The 23,120-nt window shown below is 55.6% G+C and overlaps 2 protein-coding genes and 1 non-coding gene across 4 annotated transcripts; 2 read left to right on the forward strand and 1 right to left on the reverse strand.

Annotated features, from left to right (window-relative positions):
* Nucleotides 1–3,231: 3,231 nt before the first annotated feature.
* Nucleotides 3,232–5,083, reverse strand: MESP2 (mesoderm posterior bHLH transcription factor 2). Its single transcript, XM_036278147.1, has 2 exons — nucleotides 4,277–5,083; nucleotides 3,232–3,501 (listed from the first exon to the last, which is right to left on the reverse strand). The coding sequence occupies exons 1-2, from the start codon at nucleotides 5,081–5,083 to the stop codon at nucleotides 3,232–3,234; spliced, it is 1,077 nt and encodes a 358-aa protein (XP_036134040.1).
* A 924-nt stretch (nucleotides 5,084–6,007) lies between these two features.
* On the forward strand, nucleotides 6,008–6,114 carry LOC118641088. Its single transcript, XR_004961550.1, has one exon. It is a non-coding gene; the product is annotated as a U6 spliceosomal RNA (small nuclear RNA).
* Nucleotides 6,115–18,724: 12,610 nt separating this feature from the next.
* Nucleotides 18,725–22,080, forward strand: MESP1 (mesoderm posterior bHLH transcription factor 1). Of its 2 annotated transcripts, XR_004961493.1 has the most exons (3): nucleotides 18,725–19,372; nucleotides 19,550–19,770; nucleotides 21,998–22,080. XR_004961493.1 is itself a non-coding variant. In XM_036278096.1 (2 exons), exons 1-2 carry the CDS (start codon nucleotides 18,725–18,727, stop codon nucleotides 19,622–19,624), a joined length of 723 nt encoding a protein of 240 aa, XP_036133989.1. In that variant the 3' UTR covers nucleotides 19,625–19,863. The 2 variants fall into 2 exon arrangements, 1 of the variants encoding a protein (XP_036133989.1); XM_036278096.1 differs by lacking the exon at nucleotides 21,998–22,080 and having other exon boundaries at nucleotides 19,550–19,863.
* The last annotated feature ends 1,040 nt before the right edge of the window (nucleotides 22,081–23,120 follow it).

Raw genomic sequence — 23,120 nt, forward strand, 5'->3', positions numbered from 1 at the left:
ACTTGCTAGCCAAGGGCACGTCCCGACACCACTCCAGGATCCACGCTGGATGGGTGCGATGTTGGTTCATAACCTGGTTGTTTTCAAGAGTAGATTACTGAAAAAGGCAGGTGCCCCTGATCACCTTGGGGAGCCCAGGGCCAGGGCCAACTCTGAGGAGAAGGCCTGGGACCCCTGGGCTCCATGGCCTACAACACTGGACTTGCTGGGAATTTCTTGGCAAACAGACCTAGGTGGTCGGAAGCCTCCCTGGACCTCAGTCCCACAAGGTCCAACTGAGCCTCAGAGGCTGGGAAGAAGAAAGGGAGGTCACAGACAGAAGGCCTACAGGGCTCCAGCTGCGGGGCCTTGGAGCCCAGAGGCCTGGTTTCAGGTCATGTCAGCCACTGTTTCTTGGACAAGTGACCGAAACTCCTGGGCTTTGGTTTTGTCATCTGCACAATAAAGAAGATTGATCCTAGGCTTGGTGTGTGGATAGGAGGAGTCCTATACTTGGCCGGATAGGTAAGAGCTGGCTGTTTGGATCCTCAGCCCTGTCTCTGGGCTCAAGGCCCCACCCACCCACTGGTGTCTGCACATCAAAGGGTGGGGCGGGGCCAGCAGGGGGCAGGTGTCCCTTCACCAACCAGGTCCCCTCTGGGCCAGCCCTTCCTGTCGCCAGCGCCCAGCAGCAGTGGCTGGCACTTGACCTTCTCAGCCCCACCACCTAGTGTCCCTGGGGGACAGCTGCCCTCCAGGGAAAAGTCTGCAAGGATCCCAGTCTCTGGGCACTGAGCTCAGCATTTATGCGCATTATTTCATTTGGTTCTCAACAGTCCCTGGAGATAAGGACAGTCTTTATCTAGGTTTTATTGATAAGGAGACTGAGGCTCGAGGAGGTTAAGTCACAACTCGTAGAACTGGAAGGAGACTGGAAGACGGGCTCTCAGGCTCCTGCAGGAGCAGAGCCTGTCTCCATTTAGAGCTGAGGCAGGGGCCCTGACAGCCCCACGTTACCCGTTTAGGCCGCTTGACAGCTCACAGCTCTGGCATTCCTAAGGCCCTGTGTGGCTGGAGGAAACCGGTTCCTGGGCTGAGCAGGAACACACGCAGAGGGAGACCTGCCTGCAGAACCTTGCTCAAGGTCACACACAGAGCAGCTAGAACCCAGGTTGCTCCCTCCCTGTCCAGCGCCCAAGGCCACGGGGAAGGCAGGATCTGAGGATCAGTAAGCAGCCCGGGTACAGTGCCCACTTCCCCCTCGCCCCCCTCCAGGACGCTCCTCAGGAGGCATGTTCTCTACACTGTGGAGACATTGAAAGGCCTAAATGAGGCACTCAACAAATGTCCGGTCGCACAGAATGTGACTGGGGTCCCCAGGAAGGTGTGGGTGGACCAGCCACCCCAGGCAGGGCACTGGCATCGGCACTTCTCCCCGCCAGTCACTTAGCAGAGAGGGGCCACCAAGAGCAGCGTGCCTGGGATGGAGCCATGGACAGATGCGGGGGGTGGGGGCAAGGGGCAGGGCTTAGCCTTCTCTCCAAGGGTGAGGACGGGTGGGGTAGCTCAGTTCTCTTGGGCCCTGCTCCCTGGACTCCAGCAGCACCTGGGCTGTCTCCCAGGCAACTCCAGCTGGGGTGGTGGCAGCCTCTTGCCTCTGTCTTGACACCTCCTAGAGTCACACCTCTTGAGGGGACCTGGAAGAGCAAAGCTGCCAAGTTCTAGAAAACACAGCTCTGGCTGCTGCTGGTAAAGGCCAGGACTCTCTTGGGCTCTGCTCCAGCCCTTGAGGGCTTCGGAGCTGGGGGAGTGTGACCATGGGTGACTGGAGCAGGGATACCCCTCTCTGTCCCTATAAAATTAACCCCAGGTGGGTGGGAGCCAAAGGAAAGAGATGGGCAGGTGTTCATTCTGCCTTTGGTACAGATGCCATGAGACCGGAGCCAAGACCTTGGGTTTCCTTGGGAAGAGGGCACTGGATGGCGAGTCAGGGCCCTGACATCCACACCCAGTTGTGGGGTTGATAGAGTCTGTAGAGAGGTACTTAAAGTAAAATGAAGTCATATGGCTGGGCCCTAATCCGATATGACTGGTGTCCTTATAGGAAAAGGAGACTGACACAGACACACAGGCCAAGGGGTGACCATGTGAGTACACAGTGAGAAGGTGGCCACCTGTAAGCCAAGGAGGCCTCAAACGAAACCAAACCTGCTCACACCCTGATCTGGGACTTCTGGCCTCTAGAACCGTGAGCAAACAGATGTCTATTGTTAAGCCACCCAATTTGTGGTATTCTGTTGCCTGGGGGCCACTCACAGGCATCTTTTGAAAACAATTTCATATCATTGTGGAAGAGTCCTCTGGGTCAGCAGGAATGCACCCAGAATAGAAAAGGGCACCAGTGGTGGTGAACAGATCTAAGTGTCAACCTACCTGTGCCACCTTGCCCAGCACACCAGGTGCAGACCCTGCCACAATAAACATGGTCAAATTGGCAAGTGAGGGCCCACATCAACCTTGGTAGGGGATGACTTGTTCCCCACAAGATGGGAACATTTTTGTCTTTCCCAGAGGCTATAAAAACTCAAGTTGATAGAAGAAAAACAGACCAAAGCACATTTAAAAAAAATTTTTTTTTTTTAATCCTCACCCGAGGATATTTTTCCATTGATTTTTACATAGAGTGGGAGGGAGGGAGGAAGAAAGAAATATCGACGTGAGAGACACATCGATTGGTTACCTCCCACACGACGCCAACCAGGGCTGGGGATCAAACCGCAACCGAAGTATATGCCCCTGACTAGAATCAAACCTGTGACTCTTTGGTCCGTGGGGTGGCGCTCTAACTGCTGAGCTGAACCGGCCAGGGCTATTGTTGTTGTTTTTTTCAAAGAATCAAAATCAAAGCATACAGGGGTACACTATCACCCTACTCCACTCCCCTAATCCATCCCATCAGTCCCAGCCCTGCCAACTTCCTGGTCAAGCAGCCACTGTCTTGCTGCAGCTTAGGCTGCGCTCTTCAGGGCGTGGTCATTTTGGGGGGTGTCTAGGAGCAGAGGGCACTGCCCCAGCCCCAACTCCAGCCAGGGAGGCCACCAACTATCTGTTTCAAACACTGCTTCCATGAAAGACATCACTTGGAAAAGGGATCCTTGGCTAAAGGAAAGCTTGAAAACCAGACGTCGGAAATGAGGGGGGCGCCCACACTACAGGCCTGATTCCTAGCTGAAAAGGGGACAGGAAAGGCCATTAGAAGAAGATGTTCAGGTGGCCCCCTTCCAAATCTTCTTGCCAAAGTTCAGGACAGCCACTGAGCTGCAGGCCTGAGCTCTGGAGAGGGCTTTCATCACTGAAATGGAAGGTGGAGCCTGGTCCCTGGTCCTCTGAGTTGGGGAGCACCTCTGCACTGTGGCTCCAGTATCCCCACTGGGTCTGAGGCTGGAGTCTCTGGCATTCTGGGCCGGGCAGGAGGTGTGAGGTTTCTGCCAACAGACAGGACTCCGGAGACACAGAGATACCCTGCAAGAGAGACAAGAGCAGCTGGTTAGCAGGCTGTAGCCTGATGCCCTGAGAGTTGGAACCTGGATGCTCCCCAGAGTGTGGTTGACAATTTCTGAACAGCCCTGGCATTCTGAATGCAGTGAAGCAAAGTGGTTAAGAGTGTCGACTCTGAACTGCCAGGATTCAAAGCCCAGTTTCACTATTCACAAGCTCCAAGAACGCAGTTGACCACTTTTAGTCTCCGTTTTCTCGTCTGCAAAATTGGGATGATGATAATACCTACTTCATAGTCTGCTGGAGGGCAGAATGAGTCAATCCATCTACAGTACCAAGAATGGTGTTGGGAACACAGCATTAAATACATTTTGGTTACTGATATGCTACTTTGTGGACCATGATTCATGGGATTCATGAATGAATGAAGTTTGAAGGAAACATAAAGGTCACCAGTTCAAAGCCCATGGATCAGGAAGCCCCTAATCCTGAGGCCTCTGGGCCTCCCTCCCTCCTCCCAACCCTTATTGGAGCCCTTGGATTGTGGCCCCTGCCACCTCCAAAGGCCAGGGTGCAAGGAGCGTCCTCCCTCTTCGGCAGGGTGTGATGACTTCTGGGTGTTGGTGGTAGAGGCCTTAACTCCCCAGGGCCCCACGTCTTTCCCCAAGCAGGTTAGCGCCCTCTCCATCCTCCCTAACCAAGGTGGGTTAGGTAATCGGCATCTTAAAAAGTATGGGGACCTCTGCAGACTACAGCCTACCCACCCCGTCCATTTCCAACGGAAGCCTGGGCACGGTACCTGGTACACTGCAGCCGGCTCCCGGGCGGCGGGGGGTGGTGCCCAGGGCGTGGCCTGGGTCCCGGGCTGGGGGGGTGTCTGGGTTCCGGAACCGGCTTGGGGCGGCGTCCAAAGGGCCGCATCGGGGGCCCTCCCTTGGGGCACTTGCGGAAGCGACTGCATCCCGGGACAATAACGGGGTGAGACCCAGGGACCCACGTCGGAGACCCTGCTTCCCAAGCGTTCGGGAGCCTCTGGGGCGCCGGGACAGGCGGGTGGGGGTCCCCAGAACTCCCCGACGGGAGTGGCTGAGCCCAGCACGCGGCCGCGCGCCTGCGCCTGCGCCTGCGCCTGCGCGGGGCCGCCGTCGGGGCAGAGCGGGCAGCCCCGGGGCAGCGCCGCGTCGCTGCGGCGCCGGCGCCGGCGCTGCAGGCTGTCCTCGCTGAGGCCCAGCACGGCCGACAGGTGGCCGATGTAGCGGATGGCCAGGCGCAGCGTCTCGATCTTGGTCAGGTTCTGGCCGGCGGGCGCCACGGACGGCGGGAGGAAGCGGCGCAGCTCGTGCAGGGCGCGGGCGAGCGTGCGCATGCGCAGCTTCTCGCGCTCGCTGGCGCTCTGCCGCTGCCCGCCGGCCGGGGCGGCGCGCGCTCGTCCGGGCGCCGTCGGGGCGGCCGCGGGGGCGCGGGCGCCGCGGGCGCCGTCGCAGGGGCACGAGCCCGACGAATCCGAGGAGGAGGCCGGGGACGTGGAGTCCGAGTGCCCGGCCCAGCCCCAACCCTGGGGTAAGATCCAGTGGTCGAGGGTCTGCAGAGGAGGGGACTGGGCCATGGCCGGCCGCGGGCTCCGGGAGGCTGGGTCGGCCACCTCCGGGCCTGAGCTTTTATCCGGACCGAAGGTGCAAGGTGGCCCCCCGCCAGGTTACAGAGAGGTGTCAAAACCCACAGAGCCCAGGGAAGGCCTGGGCAGGGGGGCTCTGGGAAAGCGGGCCCATTTGCGGAGGTGTGGATTCTGACTCCTCCGGGGCTCTAATGGAGGCCCCTGCAGCCCGGGAAGTGTGGGAGCGACAGTTCGCATCTGGATGGAGCTGCTAAGCTTCTCACCGGGTCCCCACCCACCCCGACCCGTCCGCTGCAGGGTGAGTGCCCAGGCGTCCGACCACGGCGGGCAGTGCCATCGTCCCCGGGCACCCAAGCCGGCCCTCGAGTGACTCATGGACCCCTGCGAAGAGGGGCCGCCTCGCTCATCACCGGTCCCCGGGGGGCTGTGCCCAGTAACTTACACCCAGGGCCGACAAGTGTGCCTGTAAGACAAGCCCCGGGGGACCTGCCCACAGTGATGGGGTGGGGGTGGGGGTCCATGCAGGTGGACCCCTCCCGGGTTCTTTGGAACCTGCACCTGCTGATTTGCCGAGTGACACCAAGAAAGTCATCTCACTGCCCACAGTTAATTCCTGTTCCAGAGAAATAGAACAGAGCAGCCTGGAGAAGGAGAATGCATGAGGTGCAGCGGGTGAGGAAATGGGGGAAGGTGGGCCTCCCAGGCCTCCCAGAGTCAGACCCTCTTGATTTGCTGGGTGACGTTGGGCAAATGACCGAACTCCTCTGAGGCTCAAGTGTCCTCATCCTCAGCAATAATACCAAATACTAGCCGGGATAGTTGGGAGTAGTAGGTGGAACCATCCACCGAACCTCTTAGTGTGGGCCTGGCACGTGGGCTAAATGTTTGGTGCTATCATTTTATAAAGAAGGTTCTGTGCTCGCTTCGGCAGCTCATATACTAAAGTTGGAACGATACAGAGAAGATTAGCATGGCCCCTGCGCAAGGGTGACACGCAAACTCGTGAAGCGTTCCATATTTTTTGGACAACAATCTGGGGAAGGGGCAGGGAGGGAGGGGGGAATCAGTGGGGGGAAAAGGAGAAACATCTGTAACAAAAATTAATCAATAAAAAAATAAAAATAAAAAAAAAAGAAGGTTCTTACGTGTCAAGATGCTCATAGGCATTGTTCACATAGTCGGTGTTTATTTAGCAACTGGTAGATGTCAGGCACACCAGGGCGAACAAGCCAAGTGTGTTCTCTGCTCTCCTGAGATTTCCGTTTTGTGGGAGAGATGACTCAACGGGCCATTATATAATTAGCAGGCCCACCACTAACTAGCTGTAGGTCCTTGGGCAGAGCCCTTCTGCTCTACAAAACAGGAATAATAATTGTGTATCTACTCACAGGACTGTTACAGTCTCATAGTGTACACCTGGACATGGTAAAGTTTATCAAGGAACACCTCTCACCCCTCAGCAATAATTACAGTTTAAAGGAGGCGTCAGCCCTGGAACAGTTCCGTGGGTTCGGTTTCTGATACCCAAGTTGCAGGTTCAATCCCATGTCGGGGGGGGGGGCACATGTGTGAGGCGACTGATCAATGTTTCTCTCACAACAATGTGTCTCTTCCTCTCCCTTCCCCTCTAGAATCAATGAAAACCATATCCTTGGGTGAGGATTAAAAAAATAATAAAAATAAAAAATAAAGGACGCGCCCAGCTGGTGTGGCTCAGTGGTTGAGCATCGACCCAGGCACCAAGAGGTCGCCAGTTTGATTCCTGGTCAGGGCACATGCCCAGGTTGTGGGCCTGATCCCTAATGAGGACATGTTCCCTCTCATCGATGTTTCTATCCCTCTCCCTTCCTCTCACTAAAAACCAATAAATAACGGGGGGGGGGGGGGGGGAGGAAGGGCAGGAGGTGCAGATAGACCTTCAATGATGAAATTACAATACTTTCTCCTCAGAACTTATTTTAAAATATGTATATTGGAGAAAAGATGCACATGTTACCACTGTAACATTATGATGAAGTAATCGACCTGGTGTAACGTACGTCAGGACAACTGTTGTTTGGTCTATTGAAGCTGCTATGAATGAGGAGAAGAAACTTTAATTTATCCATAACACAAAAAGAAGATGGAATCAGTTAACCATGCCTGATTTCAAAGAGGCTTTCTTTGGAAAGAAGCAGTCAGTTATGCAGCATTTCATGACTTAAAAGGGTTTAAACCAAGGTTAAAGACAAAACAAATCTACTTTTTCCTGAGGGCAGTGTGGATTTAGAAACAGTCCTGCACTTTTATTTTTTAATCGTCACCTGAGGATATATTTTTATTGCTTTTTAGAGAGAGAAGGGGGAGAGAAACATTGATTGGTTACCTCCCGCCTGCGCCACAACCAGGGTTGGACCTGCAACCCAGGTATGTGCCCTGATGGGAATCAGGCCTGAAACCTTTTGGTGTGTGGGATGATGCTCCAACCAACTGAGCCACCCAGCCAGGGCTTCCTACGCTTTTGAGGTTGAAATAATAGCAAATGCAAATAATTATTTATTCATCCGAAGATGTACAGTACTATAAAGCTCAGACAGATTGTACTGTCAAGGAGTTTGTAGACATGGAATTGACAGTCGTAAACAAAATTCATCAGATTTCATATAGATATATTTCTGGCTCTGGGTTCTGAAGTTTCAATGTGTCCTTGATCTTGAGCTTTCCAACTTGCCCTTTTTAACTGCTGTATATTATTCCACAGCAAGCTCACATCATAGTCAGTCCTTTATTGATGCACCTTTGGCATGTTATTAGTTTTGGCCAAACAGCGCTGCCTTGTGCACAGGGGGCTTGATTTGGAGTGGTGAAGTAGTCTTGTGACCTCCAGGAAGGTTCTAAATACCCAGAATTATTCCTCCCTTCTCCCATCCCACTGTGACCCATCAGAGCCAGTCAGGAGGGATTTCCGGTGAAAGGATTTTGTGGATAATAGGAGTCCACCTAGCACTGAGCCCTGCATTCCCCTCCCCCCCCTTTATTGATTTGAGAGAAAGGAAGGAAGAGGGAGAGAGAGAGAGAAACATCGATGAGCAAGAACATCGATTGGCCGCCTCCTGCATGTCCCCCTACTGGGGATCAGGCCTACAACCGGGGCATGTGTTCTGACCAGAAATTGAACCGGCAACCTCTTGGTGCATGGGTCGACCCTCAACCACTGAGCCACACTGGCTGGACGAGCCCTGCATTCTTTTTCCTCTCTAGGATAGCTTAGTCTTCTGTTTTGGTTTGGGCTAGCCCCAGAGCCCGGGCCGTAGACTGACTCTGGGATGTCAGAGCATACGTTCTGGAAGGTGGGGCCCTGGGCCTGGTTTGCTGTGGCCCCTGGCTCTTCACGGACCTCAAAGCCAGGCTCTGCGGCCCAGAGGCACACTGTTGCCAGCCTTACTCGCTGGGGAGAGACCAAAGTGCATCCTTTCACTGGGCCTCCCTTTTGAGGAGGGAAGGAGTATAGCTTAATGGTTAGGGGGCCAGGCTGTGGAATCAAACAGACCTGGTTTTTAGAGTCTCAGCGATACCCTTGAACTGCTGAGGAGGTAGATAGTGCCTAGAAAACATGGTCAGTAGAATGTTTACAAGTATGGCAGGGACTTGTAGTCCACACAGCATGTGTTACAGCCTTTATTCTTTCTTCCTTAATAATAGGACCCTGTATTATTGGGGATGGTTATATGCCCAGCTAAAAACCTAACAGTTCCCAGCCTCTCTTGCAAATGGAATGGCCAGTGAAATGTTGGTGGACGTATTGGATGGGGCTTCTAGGAAAGCTCTTTAAAGCAGGGAGGTATATTCCTGTGGCTCTAACCACTTATATTTTCTTTCTCTCTGGAAAATAGATGTGATGGCTATAGCTTCAGCAACCATTTTGTGACCCTGAGGCAATCTCAAGAACAGAAGTCACACACTAAGGATGGTGAAGCAGAAAGAAGCCCGAGGGATCAGTGACAACATGGATGTGCCACACTAACCTAGGACTGTCTACCCATGAGCTTCTTTAATGTGAGAGGAAATGAATCACCATCTTGTTTAAGTCATTGTCATTTTGGGTATGTGCTGTGAGCAGGCAGACACAATTCCTGTCCACATAATGAAGTTCCTAGGGTATCCCTGTGAACAAGTGGGGTCATGTGAGCTGGCTGACAGTCCAGTTAAGTGAATTCATAATAGATTCATTGTTCCCACAGATGAATGGATGAATGTTCCCCTGGAGGAAGGTCCCTAGTGATGTGCCACCAGCTCTGTTCTCAGTCTTGTCATAGGTAGATCATGATCTTGAGTGAAGATATGAACAGATCTAATGTAGGATAAGATCCAAACCCAAGAAGTGAATTGGGTAACAGCTAGGATCTAAGAGATCCTGACAGGCTAGAAGGGCCCAGCAGGTTTAATAAAGTGGAATCAGTGGAGCCCTATGTGTCCTCCCTCCCTCTAAGTTCAGGGTCAGGGGGCATCATGTAACCAGCATCACATTTGAAAGGGCGTGGCAGCCAGTGCCTTCCAAGCATCAAGGGCCCAGGAAGCAAATCCCCTTCCCATTCACAGCACACAACGTCTTCGACAGCGAGGCTGGTCCCTTATTCCCTTGGGCAAGTGGTCAGACCTGGGGCCACAAGGTATGAGGGATGGAGACAGACTCGGGAGGGAGACTGCTGATGGGATTGAAGCCAGGTCACTAGAGAAATAGCTAGTGGACTCAGGAGTGTTTTATCAAAAAAAAAAAAAAGGAGATGCGATGTTGTCTCCAGATGCCTGGAGGGGAATACTCCAGGGAGAGGCTGTCCTGAGAGTGAGTAGCCTGTTCCTGGAGGTGGTCAAAAAGAGGGCAGACAACTGCATGGTAGGCACATACAGTGCAGGGGAAGGTTGCTACTGCCTCTGCCAACCCTGACGAACCTCATCAAACAGAGAGTTGGACCTGACGATCCCGAGGTCCTTTTAGAGCTGAAGGCAAGAGTCAGGAGAGGATAGGAGGTGCTGCCTCGGGACTCTGGGCTCTCCGTGAGGGAGCCCCAGGGGACGCTTCAGGGTGTCCTGGGCTGGGAGGTGCATAACACAGCCCCAGAGGGGCTCCAGCAATTGGAACAGTCCCAGCCCAGCTCTCCTCAGACCCTGAGACTGGCTCAGCTGGGCCTGCTCTGGGGCTGGAACCACAAGGCCACCTCGACCTTTGGCTGAGCTTGCCCGTGTAGCTCCAGTCAGCTTGGTGCAGTGCCCGTCCATGTCACTATACCTGTGACATAGGTGAGGACACCGAGGCCTCTGTCCCATCATCCCTCGTCGACTTCCCAGGCCTTTGCCCCCGACCACCAGTCAGAGGAGAAGGGCATTCAGCTCTGGCGCTGTTAGGGGCGGTGGGAGGGCAGTGGCTCTGGGCAGGCCTGCTTTTGCTGGCTTAGCACAGGCCTCCCCATTTGTTCTGCACCTGCTCTTTCCCCCGGCAGGCAGCACAGGGCCCCTGGGAGCAGGTCCAAGGCTGGAGCCAGGTTACGGCCTGGCCTCTGTCCATAGGTCTTCTTTCCCTTCCAGGCCCTGGTGGTGCACAGGCTGTGGGAATGTGGGAGGGGAGGAGGGAGGCAGGCCGTGCGGGGGCTGCAGGGGCCATGTGGTATTCTCGTTACCAGTGAGGGCCATCCCAGCCGCCCCCTTGGCCACTGTGGCTGCCTTCACACCTCCACTCCGCCTGTTGACACAAGGCTGCCTCACTCAGGGCACAAGGTGTCGACTTGGGAACAAGGGTGTGCAGGGGCCTCCAAAACAGCCAGGCAGCAGGCCTCCTCAGGAGCCCTGGAATGCTCTTCTGGGGTGGGGATGGGAGGCTGCAGGTCCCTGCCCTGGGGGACCCAGGGGAAAGGAAGATTCTGTATCCCTGGGATGATGAGGGAGGTTGGGGCCTGATGGGTCCCTGGCTCCAGAAGCCCGAGTCCACCCACCCTGATGCTGTCTCTCCCTGGCCCAGGTGCTGGTGTGTGACTGGGCACAGCCAGGGAAGCCCGGTGACAAGGCCATGCCAGGCAGAGCACCCTCAGTGTCACCGGGAGGCCTGAGACCGACAGCCACAAGGACAAGGTCACAGAGCTGCTGCTGGAACCGGAGCTCCCCTGACCCAGTCCTCCCAGCATTTCTACAGTGTACGTGCCCAGCGCTGCCTGCAGAGCCATTCGGGGCTCAAACCCAAGACTTTGGCCTGCTGTTCTCCCCCTGCTGAGGTGGGAAACCAGGCCCAGAGAGGTCCCATCATCTGCCTGAGATCCCTCAGAGCCAGAATTCGAACCCACAGAGGCCATGCACCACGCCGCCAAGCCTCCGGAGGGGATGCGTTTGCTATCCTCTGGGAGCTCGAGCTGGAGGAGAAAGAGGAGGTTGGCTCTGAATCTGTGGTGGCCTGGTGTGCTCGGAACCCATGGGTGACAGACGTGCTCCCTGGCGAGTCATCAGGGCGGGTTGCAGAAGGAAAGGAGAGACCTGAAATGGTGGATTTCCCTCCAAGTGGCCTCTGTCCCATAGGAGGGACATTCCAGGCCGCAGGGAAAGGTATGAGTCCAAGTCTGGAAGTGGGGAGGCCCAGGGCAATGCCAAGCGGGCTGGAGCCCCAGGGAGGGGATGAGGAAGGGTGAAGAGTATGGACGAGCAGATGGGAGCTGGAAATCCTATTGGGTGAGGAGTTTGCATTCAGAGGCAATGAGTCCACAGAAATTTTGAGAAAGGAGTGAATGTAGAGGAAGGTGGGAAGGATATGGCTACTGTTGGCTAGGGAAGTACAGGGCGGGGGCGTGGCTGGGGGTCACAGGTACCCAGGGAGCCGCCCAGCAGGCTGGGGCATGGAAGGAGACCCCCTGCTTTCTCTCCTACAAGAAAGCTGAGCTGAGGAGGCTGGTGTACCTGGTCCAGCTCCCAGGGCCCAGAGGGGCCAACTCAAGCCTAGAGCCAGCCGTGCTTGGCTCAGTTCCCCTGAGCCTCAGTCTTGTAATCTATGAAATGGGTTTCCTTGCTGAGATGATTAGGTTTCAGTGTGTTCAGCACTTGCCTGCTGCCCTCCTGGAGTGGAGTGACCATCTGCAGTCCTGCGGCTCCTGGGGAGGACAAAGGGGAGAATGGGCGGTGCCCACTCCTGCTGGAAAGCAAATAAGCTTGGCTGGGGGGTTGCAGAGTCTCCCTCCCACCCTCCTTTCTATGTAGGGTTTTTTTTTTTATTATCCTTACCCGAGGATATTTTTGCATTTATCTTCAGATAGAGTGGCAGGGAGGGAGGGAGGAAGCAAGAGAGAGAGAAACGTCAACGTGAGAGAGACACATCGATTGGTTGCCACCTGCACAACCCCAGTTGGGGCCAGGGACAAACTGCAACCGAGGTGTGTGCCCTTAGCGGGAATCGAACCCGGGACTCCCCGATCTGGGGGCTGACGCTCTAACCGCCAAGCCGAACTGGCCAGGGCTATGTAGCGTTTTTATATATTTTGTTTGTTTGTTTGTTTGTTTATTTTGTTAATCTTCACCTGAGGATATTTTTCCATTGATTTTTAGATAGAGTGGAAGGCAGGGAGGGAGGAGAGACAGAGAGACAGAGAGAGAGAGACATCAATGTGAGAGAGACATATCAATTGGTTGTCTACCACATGACCCCGACCAGGGCCTGGGATTAAACCTGCAACTCAGGTATACACCCTTGACCTGGAATTGAACTCTTGATTCTTCGGTCTGAAGGCCAGTGCTCTGCTGAGCCAAACCAGCCAGGGCATGTGTAGGGTTTTTTCATATTCTTGTTTTCTTATGTTTTTGCTTATATCAGTGATGTCATATGGAATGTTTTTTTTTTCTGCAACTTGGTCTGTCACTCATCAGTATGTCTTCACTTGTACCTTTAATCTTTTCTAATCAGGATGAATTCCCATCAAGGGAACCACTGGACAAAGGGCACGCTGAGGCTGTTCTGAAGCCCCAGGCCAGCCCCAGGGGGCCCCAGAGGCTGGTTCTGGGCAGCCAGCAGCTCATGCTGGCACACCTGGGGTGCCTCACTAGTGTGAACTCCTGTACCAGGCTCTGACCCTGCATGCCCAGGGCCTGAGCTGAGGCATGACCTCCAACGGCGAGGAAGACTTTTTTGGCTCAGGCCAAGGGCTGCATCTGGCGTGTCTCTTGATGGGGGGCCCTCCAGAGCCGAGGACTGAGTTCATCCTATCCTCAGTTTGGGGCCCATAATCAGTACTAGTCACGTAAGACCCTTTTCCTGCTCCATTCACGATCTGATCAAGTTAAGCTCTATGTACTTCTTCTAGATGTTCCCCACTCCGTCCAGGGGCATCCCTGCCCCCTAGCCTTTGGCAAAGGGGGCCACCCAGAGGCTCCCCACTCCCCCCGGCCTAGGCATTTCAGCTCAGTCTAGAAGCCCCCACTCTGCTTTTTGTTGGGTCTAAAGTCAGGTACCTCTGGGGAGGGGCAGTGAGGTGCCCATCTTCCTCTGCCCTTGGGAAGGCAGAACTTGAGCTGGCGGAGGGCCCAGGCCACCCAGCAATTTGGTGTGAGAGCCCAGGCTAGGGCTTCTAGCCGTGCCCCTGGGTTGGCCCTGTGTATATACCTCCCCCTCCTGCCAGGTAGTGGGTGTCCTGGCACCTCACTGGGCTGTTGTGAGCAGTCAGCCAGCCAGGGCAGGGATGGTGTTAGGAGGGGCCTGAAACCTATACATCCTGCCTGGAGAGAGCTACATCCTATGCTTTCTGGAGGCGCTGGGGTTGGATGTGCCCCAAGTTGGCAGTTGAGCTGGGCCTGCAGATGCTCACCAGAGAGCTTGCAGAGGCACAGGGCCCAAGGTGTCCCTGCCTGGAGTTTCAGTCAGCTTGTGCTTTGACTTTTCAACCTTCGTTCTAGGGCGGTGTGTAGGGAAGGGGGAGGGGCCAGAGCCCTGCTTGTCCCCAGCCCTCCTTAGCCAGGCCTTCTCCCCTTCTCCTCCAGGGTCCATCTTGCTCTGTCTCTGCAGACAGATGCATGTTTTCCCCACTTGGACAGAGGAGCAAACGGGCCCAGGAAAGGCATGTGGCCTATCAGGGTCACAGAGCCCATCACGCCAGCACTGAGCCAGCTTCACCCACTTCTTAAGCCAAACCCAGCACCTCTGACACATCTACTTAGCTCCCAGTGCCCACCAATCCCACCCTGCACTGGCCCGTGCTCCAGGAAAAAGGCCTCTGTTTGCTCTTTACGGATCCCAAGATTCTAGGCGGCTGGGCAGTGACCTCTGTTGTCTGTGGCTGGGAATGCAAGGACACTTAGTGTATCCTGTACACCTGTCCATACACTGTGTCCTGTGTGCGCGACTTGGGTCAACACTGGCTGAGACAGATGCTTTCTCACCAAGGAGTGCAGAGCTCCATTTTACAGTGGAGAAACAGAGGTTCGCTTTATGCCTCAGTTTCCCACTCTTCACTATAAAGCTTACACCCCCCTCCGTGTACCCAGGTGTAGAAAAGGAGCAAAACAGAGGACCTCAAGGAGAGAGGCGCAGTCTATTCACCCTGCTTTCTCAGCCGGGCTCCCCGGACCGGAGATTCTGGCACTTCTCTTGATCCTTTCCTGGAATCCGCCAAATCTGTCTCCTTCCTTCCCACCCCCTCCCTCCTCATCACCCCTCTGCCTCCTGTGACTTCCACTGGCTGCATATCCAGCTGATCCATGGCCAAGATAATCAGATTATCGTGGTTCCAGAATAATCTATTCCATATGGCTTGCCAGCTCGGTGGCTCCAGGAGCCAGAGGTGTGAGGAGAGGGGGTGATCCCAGTTGGAAGGGCCTCCCTGGGAGCCTCAGGCTGGAGGGAGGCTGCTGGGAAGGAGGGAGGCAGAGGAGGTGGGAACCTCCAGCGCTGGGTCCCTGTCTGCTCTGGGTTCCAGGCAGCCTCAGTCCCTCTCCAGCCCAAGCCCATGCTCCTCCATCTGCAACCTAGGGGATGCTCAGGATGGGGGGTCCACTCTGCATTGGGAGGGGGTTCACTAGAGCCACTGCTTCCCAAAAGTGGTCAGATTTCCTAATTCTGGAGAGATTTTACTTTTCAGATCCAGATTCTGGCTCCAGCCACAGGTGAGCCTGGAAACCTTTTCTTTCCTCTCCGTAGGTCCCTTTGACATGGAGGGAGGGCTTGAGGCCTCTAAGACCTCACCACCAGGCCAGCACCCTCACCCTCCGGGCAGCCCTCCTGGAGGAAAGGAACCCCTCGAGCCCCCCAGACTCAGAGGTGGCAGGGGCAACACTGCCTGTGGCCTCAGACAGAGCCAGACGGACTCCAGCTCTGCCCCTCTCGCCACGTGACATGGGACAACCTCTCGCCATTCTACACAGTGAGTCAGTAACACCCACATCACTGCGCGGCTGTGAGTTGTGAGCCAGCCAAGCCAGGCCCCTCGTGCAGACGCTAACAAGCACGTGGGTGCTGCATGACGCACATCTGGGGGGGTGGTTTGATCCTCGACATGGCAGCACAGCCGATGTCACTCATCCCGAGGCCCAGAAGCAGAAGCTGGGGCCTAGAGATGCACAGTGAGTGGCACAGGTAGGACATGGCAGGACACTGGCCACACTCCAGATGGGTGTCCTAAGCTGTCTGAAGGTGGGGGCTTCATAAATAACAATCACTCCCCTGAAAGGACTTGCCTTTCAGGCTGACATGAGGTATGGTGTAGGGGACCCCCAAATTAGGAGCTTCCCAGGGGATGTGCCTGCCAATGAGGCTAAGCAGGCTAGCGGTACAAGAGCTGCTTCCTTCCCCTGGGGACTCCGGCTCCAGCAGGGACAGGGATTAAGGGCTGCAAGGGGCATATTGACATAGCACCTTTGATTAGCACTCCTGTGTCAGAGGGGCTGGCCGGGAAATGAGGGCACTGGGCTGGTAGGTGGGGGGGGGGCAGTGCCCAGGACCCGAGCTTGGCCTGAGGAGACCGACTGGTTCCTAGCAGGAAGGCTGAGGCCCATTCTCCAACCTGTGGGTTTTCTGCCCTGTCCTGCCGGCCTCCCACCCCAGCCTAGGACCCCACTGAACTCTCACCTCTGCTCAGTGGGGCTGCCCCCAGCCTCATTTCCCAGCCTTACACTTTGGCAGGCCTCGGCAGGCTCGGGCAGGGGAGCAGGAGCCACTGGCTCAGGCACTTGTCAAAACACAGGCCCCCGAGGTGTGAAGTCCTCACCCCAGCAGGAGGGCGTGTGGGCCTTGCTGCCCGGAGAACTCATTAACTCTGGCAGCTTCCAAATGAACCCACCAGAGAGGCTGGTGATAAGGAGATCAAAGGTGACAGAGGCCCGGGGAAAGGGAAGAGGGAAGGCTGGCAGGAGGTGGCAGAGCCCAGGCTCCAGGTTGGGGTCCCTCCTCTGCTCCCACTTGGCTCCGTCGGGCCCACTGAGCATAGCCTTTGCACAGTCTGGGCCCAGAGACCCCAGGGGCAACAGGAAAGGGAGGGACTCCCACGTGGTACCTTCAATTTGTTAGCCTTTAGGGCTGAAGACCCTGTCTCTTTTGTGCCATTTTTCGTGAGCTCTTTGTCTCCACCTGGGTCTTTCTAACCCTCCCTCAGCCCTGACACCACAGACCCTCTTGTCACACACACTTACGGTGTCCTCTCCTGCTCCAGGTCTCGCTGGCTTCTGTGTAAGCACTCAACGGATGTTAACTGTTAGGTCCCAGATCTGAGGACCCTCGGGAGCCAGAGCTGTGTTTTCAGGATAGTCTTGTCCAAGTATGTCTTCATCAAATACAAATTCACTTTGGAGCATTGTTGCCAACAAACCAGTGGAGATCACAACCATGTGGGAATTGGAGGGATTTTTTGATATTCAGAAGGCTGGCAACAGGGTGCCCGACCCTCTGAGATCCTCCCACCTGCCTTTCCAGACTTTACCCTGCACCCCTCCCATGCTGTGTACAGCACACTCTGCCAAGTTCAACCACTGTTTCCTCCAGTCCAGCGGGATCCAAGGGGCCCAGTCACTGGGCTCCAATACCAGGTTCTTGGCTTGAATCTGGGGCCCCAAGAAGGCATCCATCAGCCAGAGTCCAGAAAGGGCAGACCTGCTGACAGCTGTAGGCTGAGGGGGCCAGGCTCTCCTTGGGAGCATATGGGTCCTATACTGTGCACCCAGGGTAGGTTGGCACTGCCCCTCCTGGGTGTGACTGTGGGCATAAGCATTCTGAGGCTTCTGGGACAGACTGCCGAGGAGGGGGTATAGAAGGTGTTAGAGGAGGTCAAGTGCATAGAAGATAAAAGAGACAAGGGAGGGGGCAGTGGTGGGCAGAGATGCCAGGGGAGAAGGTACCAGGCCGCTCTGCATTCTTTCCTACCAGCTCACCATCAGTCTCACGAGGCTGGAAGGCATGGAGGATGTGAAACATTAGGCTCTGGCACTCTTCTCACAGACATGAAGCCAGTCACCAGGTACTGCACAGTCCGCCCGGGGAGCACTGTGCATGAAGGAGCTGTTAGGACAGGGTGCAACCTCCAGCCCGAGGGGTCAGGTAGGCGATTTAAATTCTCTGCGAGATTTCCTATGTGACAATCATGTGGTCTGTAAATAGAACTATTTCATTTCTTCCTTTCCGATCTCTGTGCCTTTTGTTTTTCCTTATTGCACAAGTTAGGCCCTCCAGCACAATGCTGAATAGGTGTGGGTAGGAGCAGACATCCTCACTCTTCTCAGTATTAGGGGGAAAGCTTTCAGTTTCATATGATATCGACTGTGTGTTCTTTGTAGATGCCTTTTATCAGGCTGACAGAGTTCCCCTGTATTCCTAGTTTGTTGAGACTTTTTATCACGAAAGGGTGTGGAACTTTGTCAAATACTTTTTTCTGTGTCATTTCCACTGATTTCATTGGGAAAGCCTGTTATACCTGCCTCAAAGTGACGACGCCAGCTAGAGGCCAGTGGTGGCACCAGGCCAAGCCTGATGCTGCCAGGCTGAGGGTGTCCTGGAGGGCAGCAGGTTCACCTGTCCCTCCGCTCAGGTGGTCCAGCAACCTGACCTGATGTGGCCAGCTTGTTGGAAGTGCCTGGGATAGCTTCTTCATAGTGCTTCCCCCAAATCATCACCAGTAGGGAAGGGTGCATCCAGGCCCGGCCTACGTCACCTCCAGCGGGAATCAGGGCCTCACTCCTGGTCACTAGCAGATTCTACAGACCTGGATGCAGCATGCCCCTAGGATCCCAGTTAAAAAATTGGAAATGAAGGTGTGAAAGAATTAATTTATTTGCATAAGGTCCCCAAAAGGCGAAGGCAACCCCAGACCTAGTACTGGACATCGAGGTCTGTGATCCTGCTTCCTTTAACTTGCTGAGCCGGCCCAACACCCAGGGCTGTGCGCAGGCAGGAGGCCCGAAAGGCTGGGTCGGGTGCCTGGCGATGGCTCAGGTGGGGCCAACCTGGTGCAGCCAAGCGCCCCGCACCTTCGCGACCCCCCCCCCTGTTGGTTCAAAGGTTTAGGCCCCGCCCCTCCAGGCCCCAAGCCCCCTTTGAAGTGCTGATGTGGCCTGGAAGGAGCCACTTCACACCTCGGGCTCCGGATAAAGCGGTCGCCCGGGATAAAGCGGTCTCCCGCCGCTGGTCCGAGCACCGCCGCTGCTGCCATGGCCCAGTCCCTGTGCCTGCCGCTCTCCGAGGCCTGGATCTTCCCCACGGGCTGGGGCGCAGCTCAGCCGCCGCCACCCTCCGACAGGGGTTGCCGCTGGTCCCCCGCCTCGTCCCCGAACTCCTGGGGCAGCGCCCCGGCCAGCAGCCCCGTGCCGAGCCCTGGGCCAGCCGGCGCCCGCTCGGCCCCCCGCGCCCCTCGTGCCGGGAGGCGCGGCGCCCGGAGCGGCCGCCTGGGCAGCGGGCAGCGGCAGAGCGCCAGCGAGCGCGAGAAGCTGCGCATGCGCACGCTCGCCCGCGCCCTGCACGAGCTGCGCCGCTTCCTCCCGCCGTCCGTGGCGCCCGCCGGCCAGAGCCTGACCAAGATCGAGACGCTGCGCCTGGCCATCCGCTACATCGGCCACCTGTCGGCCGTGCTGGGCCTCAGCGAGGACAGCCTGCGGCGCCGGCGCCGCAGCGACGCGGCGCTGCCCCGGGGCTGCCCGCTCTGCCCCGACGGCGGCCCGCACCTGGGCTCCGTCGCTCCCGCCGCGGGGTCCTGGGGATCCCCGCCCGCCTGCCCCGGAGCCCCAGCGGTGCCCGCGCCGCCCTACGACGAGGCCGCGTGCCCCGAAGGCCTGGCGGTGGGGCCGGGTCCCTCGTCTCCGGTTAGTATCTCCTGCCCCCGCCTTCATAGGGCGCCACCTGTCCGCTCCCCAGACCTTCGCAGCCGGTGTGCCAGGGACGCCTGAGCGCCTGGGGAGGGAGGGGAGGGAGGGGAACCGGGTCCCTGAGAGTGCAGCCCACGAGCGCTGAGGGTCACGTCGTTCCCTCTCCCCCCGCAGCTCTTCCCCAGCCACGTGCTGTCCCAGCTGGATACCTGGATGCCCCCCTCGCCCCTACAGTGGCCTCCGGTCTGAGTGGTTGAAGTGACAACGAAGGACAACTGGCGCCCTCTGTATGAGCACTGCAGCCTTCTTGGCCTCAGCACCTTTGAAGGGGTCCTACCCCAGACCCCCTCTCCTGGCCGGGGGCACCAGCGAGGCCGACAAGCACATTCCTGCCGGTGAGAGCCCGTCCCCACCAGGACAACCTCCCCGAGCCCCCCGCAGTCGGGACCCGTAGAGTAGACACTTGGAGGCAGGCAGGAGGCTCTGCTTAGTATGTATTTATTTATTTGCGAATAAACTGTGCTGGTGTCAATTGGCAATTTCTTCTTTCTTTGCGTGAAGGCGAAGCTCCCTCTCTCTCCTCCAGAGGAGAACACGGGAGTTTCCCGCAACCTTCAGCATCCAGAGCGAACAGCCCAGACCCCTTCCTCCCTGCCCCGCACCTCCTGCTCAGAGGGGTCAGCCTGGAGACTGGGAGGCGCTTCACATGGGAAAGTGGCAGAAAGCGGAATCTGTCCATCTTTTCTTTGAATCTGGTGGGGGAGTGGGGCTGGAAAAAAAAACCACAAGTATTTTTAGAAAATACATCTCCATTAGTGAGTACTCATTGTATCAGGTCCTTTAAACAATTTATACACAAATAACCATTTTGCAGAAGCCTAAACTAAGGATTAACACTCCAGCTCTGGTAGGATTTTGTGAGCTCCATTCATTCAGGGGACTGAGGGGCACCAGCTCCAAGGGGCCATTTCACATGTCTTGAGTCCTATTCCCCTTGTGATGGAGCATTCTGGCCTGGACTCTGGGATTTTCCCATCGTCCTTCAAGCAGGCTTCCTTGCCATGTGGTTTAGGGACTTACAATAACATCAGTGAGCCCATCCTGAGTTTATGGACCGTTGACATCCCAGAGGCCTAGGTGAGATGACAGGCCCATCTAACTGTATCCAAGTCCACACAGCTGACCTAGGACCAGGCCAAGCTATCACGCTCCTGTTTACATTGGCTGGATTCAGATTAGGGGAGGGATGTTTGGGAAGAGGGGAGGCTTGAGCCCAGGATCCTCGCTTGGGTCAGGGGGTCTGGTGAGTAACCACACTGGGTGGGTAAGGTGGGTAAGGGAACATATCCTCTCTGTCCAAGGGTCCTTCGCCCTCTATGGATACCTAGTTCTCTCTCCACCCTCTCCCCCAGGCTTCTTTAAAATACAGGCTTTGGTATTTGTTTTTTATAAGAACTTTGTTGAGCCTGGCTGGTGTGGCTCAGTGGTTGAGCGTGGACCCATGCACCAAGAGGTCACCAGTTCGATTCCTGGTCAGGGCACATGCCCAGGTTGTGGGCCAAATCCCCAGTAGGGGGTGTGCAGGAGGCAGCCAAACGATTTTCTCTCTCATCAATGTTTCTCCCTCTCCCTCTCCTTTCCTCTCTCTCTAAAATCAATAAAGAAAGAGAACTTTATTGAGATAGAATTTGCATACCATGAAGTTAATCCCTTTAAATTATATTTGAATGGTTTTCATATATTCATTTATGCAGCCATCACCACTAATTTTAGAATACTTCATCACCCCCAAAAAGAAACTCTGAAACCTATATAATTTTATTAACCAATATCACCCCAGTAAATTTCAATAAAACATTTTTTAAAAGGACACCGTGGTTTCATTAGTAGTCACTCCTCACTATTCCAATCCTGGACCTCACCCCTGGCCCACTACTCTACTTTCTGTCTATAGATTTGCCTGTTCTGAACATTTCACATGAATGAAACACAAAATATGTAGCCTTTTGTGTCTGGCTCTTTTCACTTAACATAAGGTTTTCAAGGTTCATCAATGTTTTCTGTGTATCAGTCCTTCAGTTTCTTTTGAGTATTCCATTGTATTTATAGACCACAGTTTATTTATCTGTGATGTTGACGGGTTTGTTTTGAACCCACCTCTGGGATCATTTCCAGGGCTCCTGGTCAGGCCAGGAGGGGCAGTAATTCATATTTGGGGGGCACTGCCAGGCTCTTCAGGCGCACCCTGGCCCACTCTGGCCATATTTGGCTTCAGAGAGTGGGATCCCAAAGCAGAGGCCCTGCAGCAGGGGTGGGACCTTACACCTTCACTGATCACCCCACTTTCCCACACCTCCACCCCCCACCCCCCTCACTCTCCCCTCCCAGGACCCTAACCTGGGTAGATAGGCCTCTTCTCCAGGAACCTATCAGATTTAGAAAATCTATTTGCATGGCAAAGGCCCCATGGTTTAGGAGGGGGAATTAAAGTTATTAGCAAGTCTTTTCACAGATAAGTGGAGCTTGTTGGCCAGCCCCTCCCCTGTGGAGGGCCTCTCCTGCCTCTCAGAGCTGGGGGCCTCCCACTGTTTATTAGCACCTGGGTGTGATTTTCATTAACAGGTCTCTGCTAATAAGACGGAGGACTGGAGATGAGAAGGGTCACCTCCCACCGCTTGTTGTCACCACCCCTTCCTGGGCCAGCCACACTACACCGGTGGATGCCCTGTTTGACCATTCAGAGGGACAAGACAGTCACCAGTGTCCAGGTAGGTGAGCCGTGAACGTGTATTCTCTCATCTCTCAGCTAACCTGTGAGGTGAGGCCCAGGTAATGAGACCACCTTAAGGCTGGCAGAGTAGCCCGGCCAGTGTGGCTCAGTGGTTGAGCGTCAACCCATGCACCAAGAGGTCTCCGGTTCGGTTCCTGGTCAGGGCACGTGCCCAGGTTGTGGGCCTGATCCCTGGGGGTGGGTGGGGGGGTTGCGGGAGCGACCAATCGATGTTCTCTCATTGATGTTTCTATCTCTCTCCCTCTCCCTCTCTCTCTAAAATCAATCAAGAAAAAACAAAAAGATGGCAAAGTGCAGTCAGGAAGAGGGTGACCGATAACATGTTCCTATGAATGTTCAGTGGCAGCCTTGGGACTCGGCCCCAGGTGTGACTCTGGAGCCTTTGTGCTTACTCATGGCTGCACTGCCTCTGCGACAGCTGAGAACCAGCCTGTCTCAAGGACAAAGGGCACTGGCTGGCGTCTCACCTCACCCGGGGCCCTGGCAGGGTGTCCTGGTCCCGAGCCGTCCGGAAGGTGTAGTGAGAGAGACAGCATCAGCACCGGGTGCTCCCGGGCCAGCATGCTGACTCTGGCACCAGCGGTCACGGCGCTCACACAGCCTGACGGGGTCACGCGCAGGTGACGGAGAAGCAGACCGTTCTAGAGCCGTGACAGTGAGCCAGGCTCTGCACATAGGACATTGAGCTCACCATCTGATTTCAAGTCATTTTAGCCTCAAAGCCAGGACGAGGCGGGTAGGTGTGTGCAGATCAGGACGCAGAAGGTGGAGGAGTTTTCCACGAAACTAGTACATGGCTTTTGGGGTGGGGACAAGTGTGGGTGGTAGGCGACAAACCGGCCTTTGGACCGGCCCTGGCAGGCAAGCGTGCATGGGTACATGCGTGCATCTCGGGTGTGAAATAAAGCTGTGTGTGCACACGGGCAGGAAATGTGCTTCTGCGTGTTGACTGCA

The sequence above is a fragment of the Molossus molossus genome, unplaced genomic scaffold, assembly GCF_014108415.1.
Source record: "Molossus molossus isolate mMolMol1 unplaced genomic scaffold, mMolMol1.p scaffold_m16_p_24, whole genome shotgun sequence".
Classification (NCBI taxonomy): domain Eukaryota; kingdom Metazoa; phylum Chordata; class Mammalia; order Chiroptera; family Molossidae; genus Molossus; species Molossus molossus.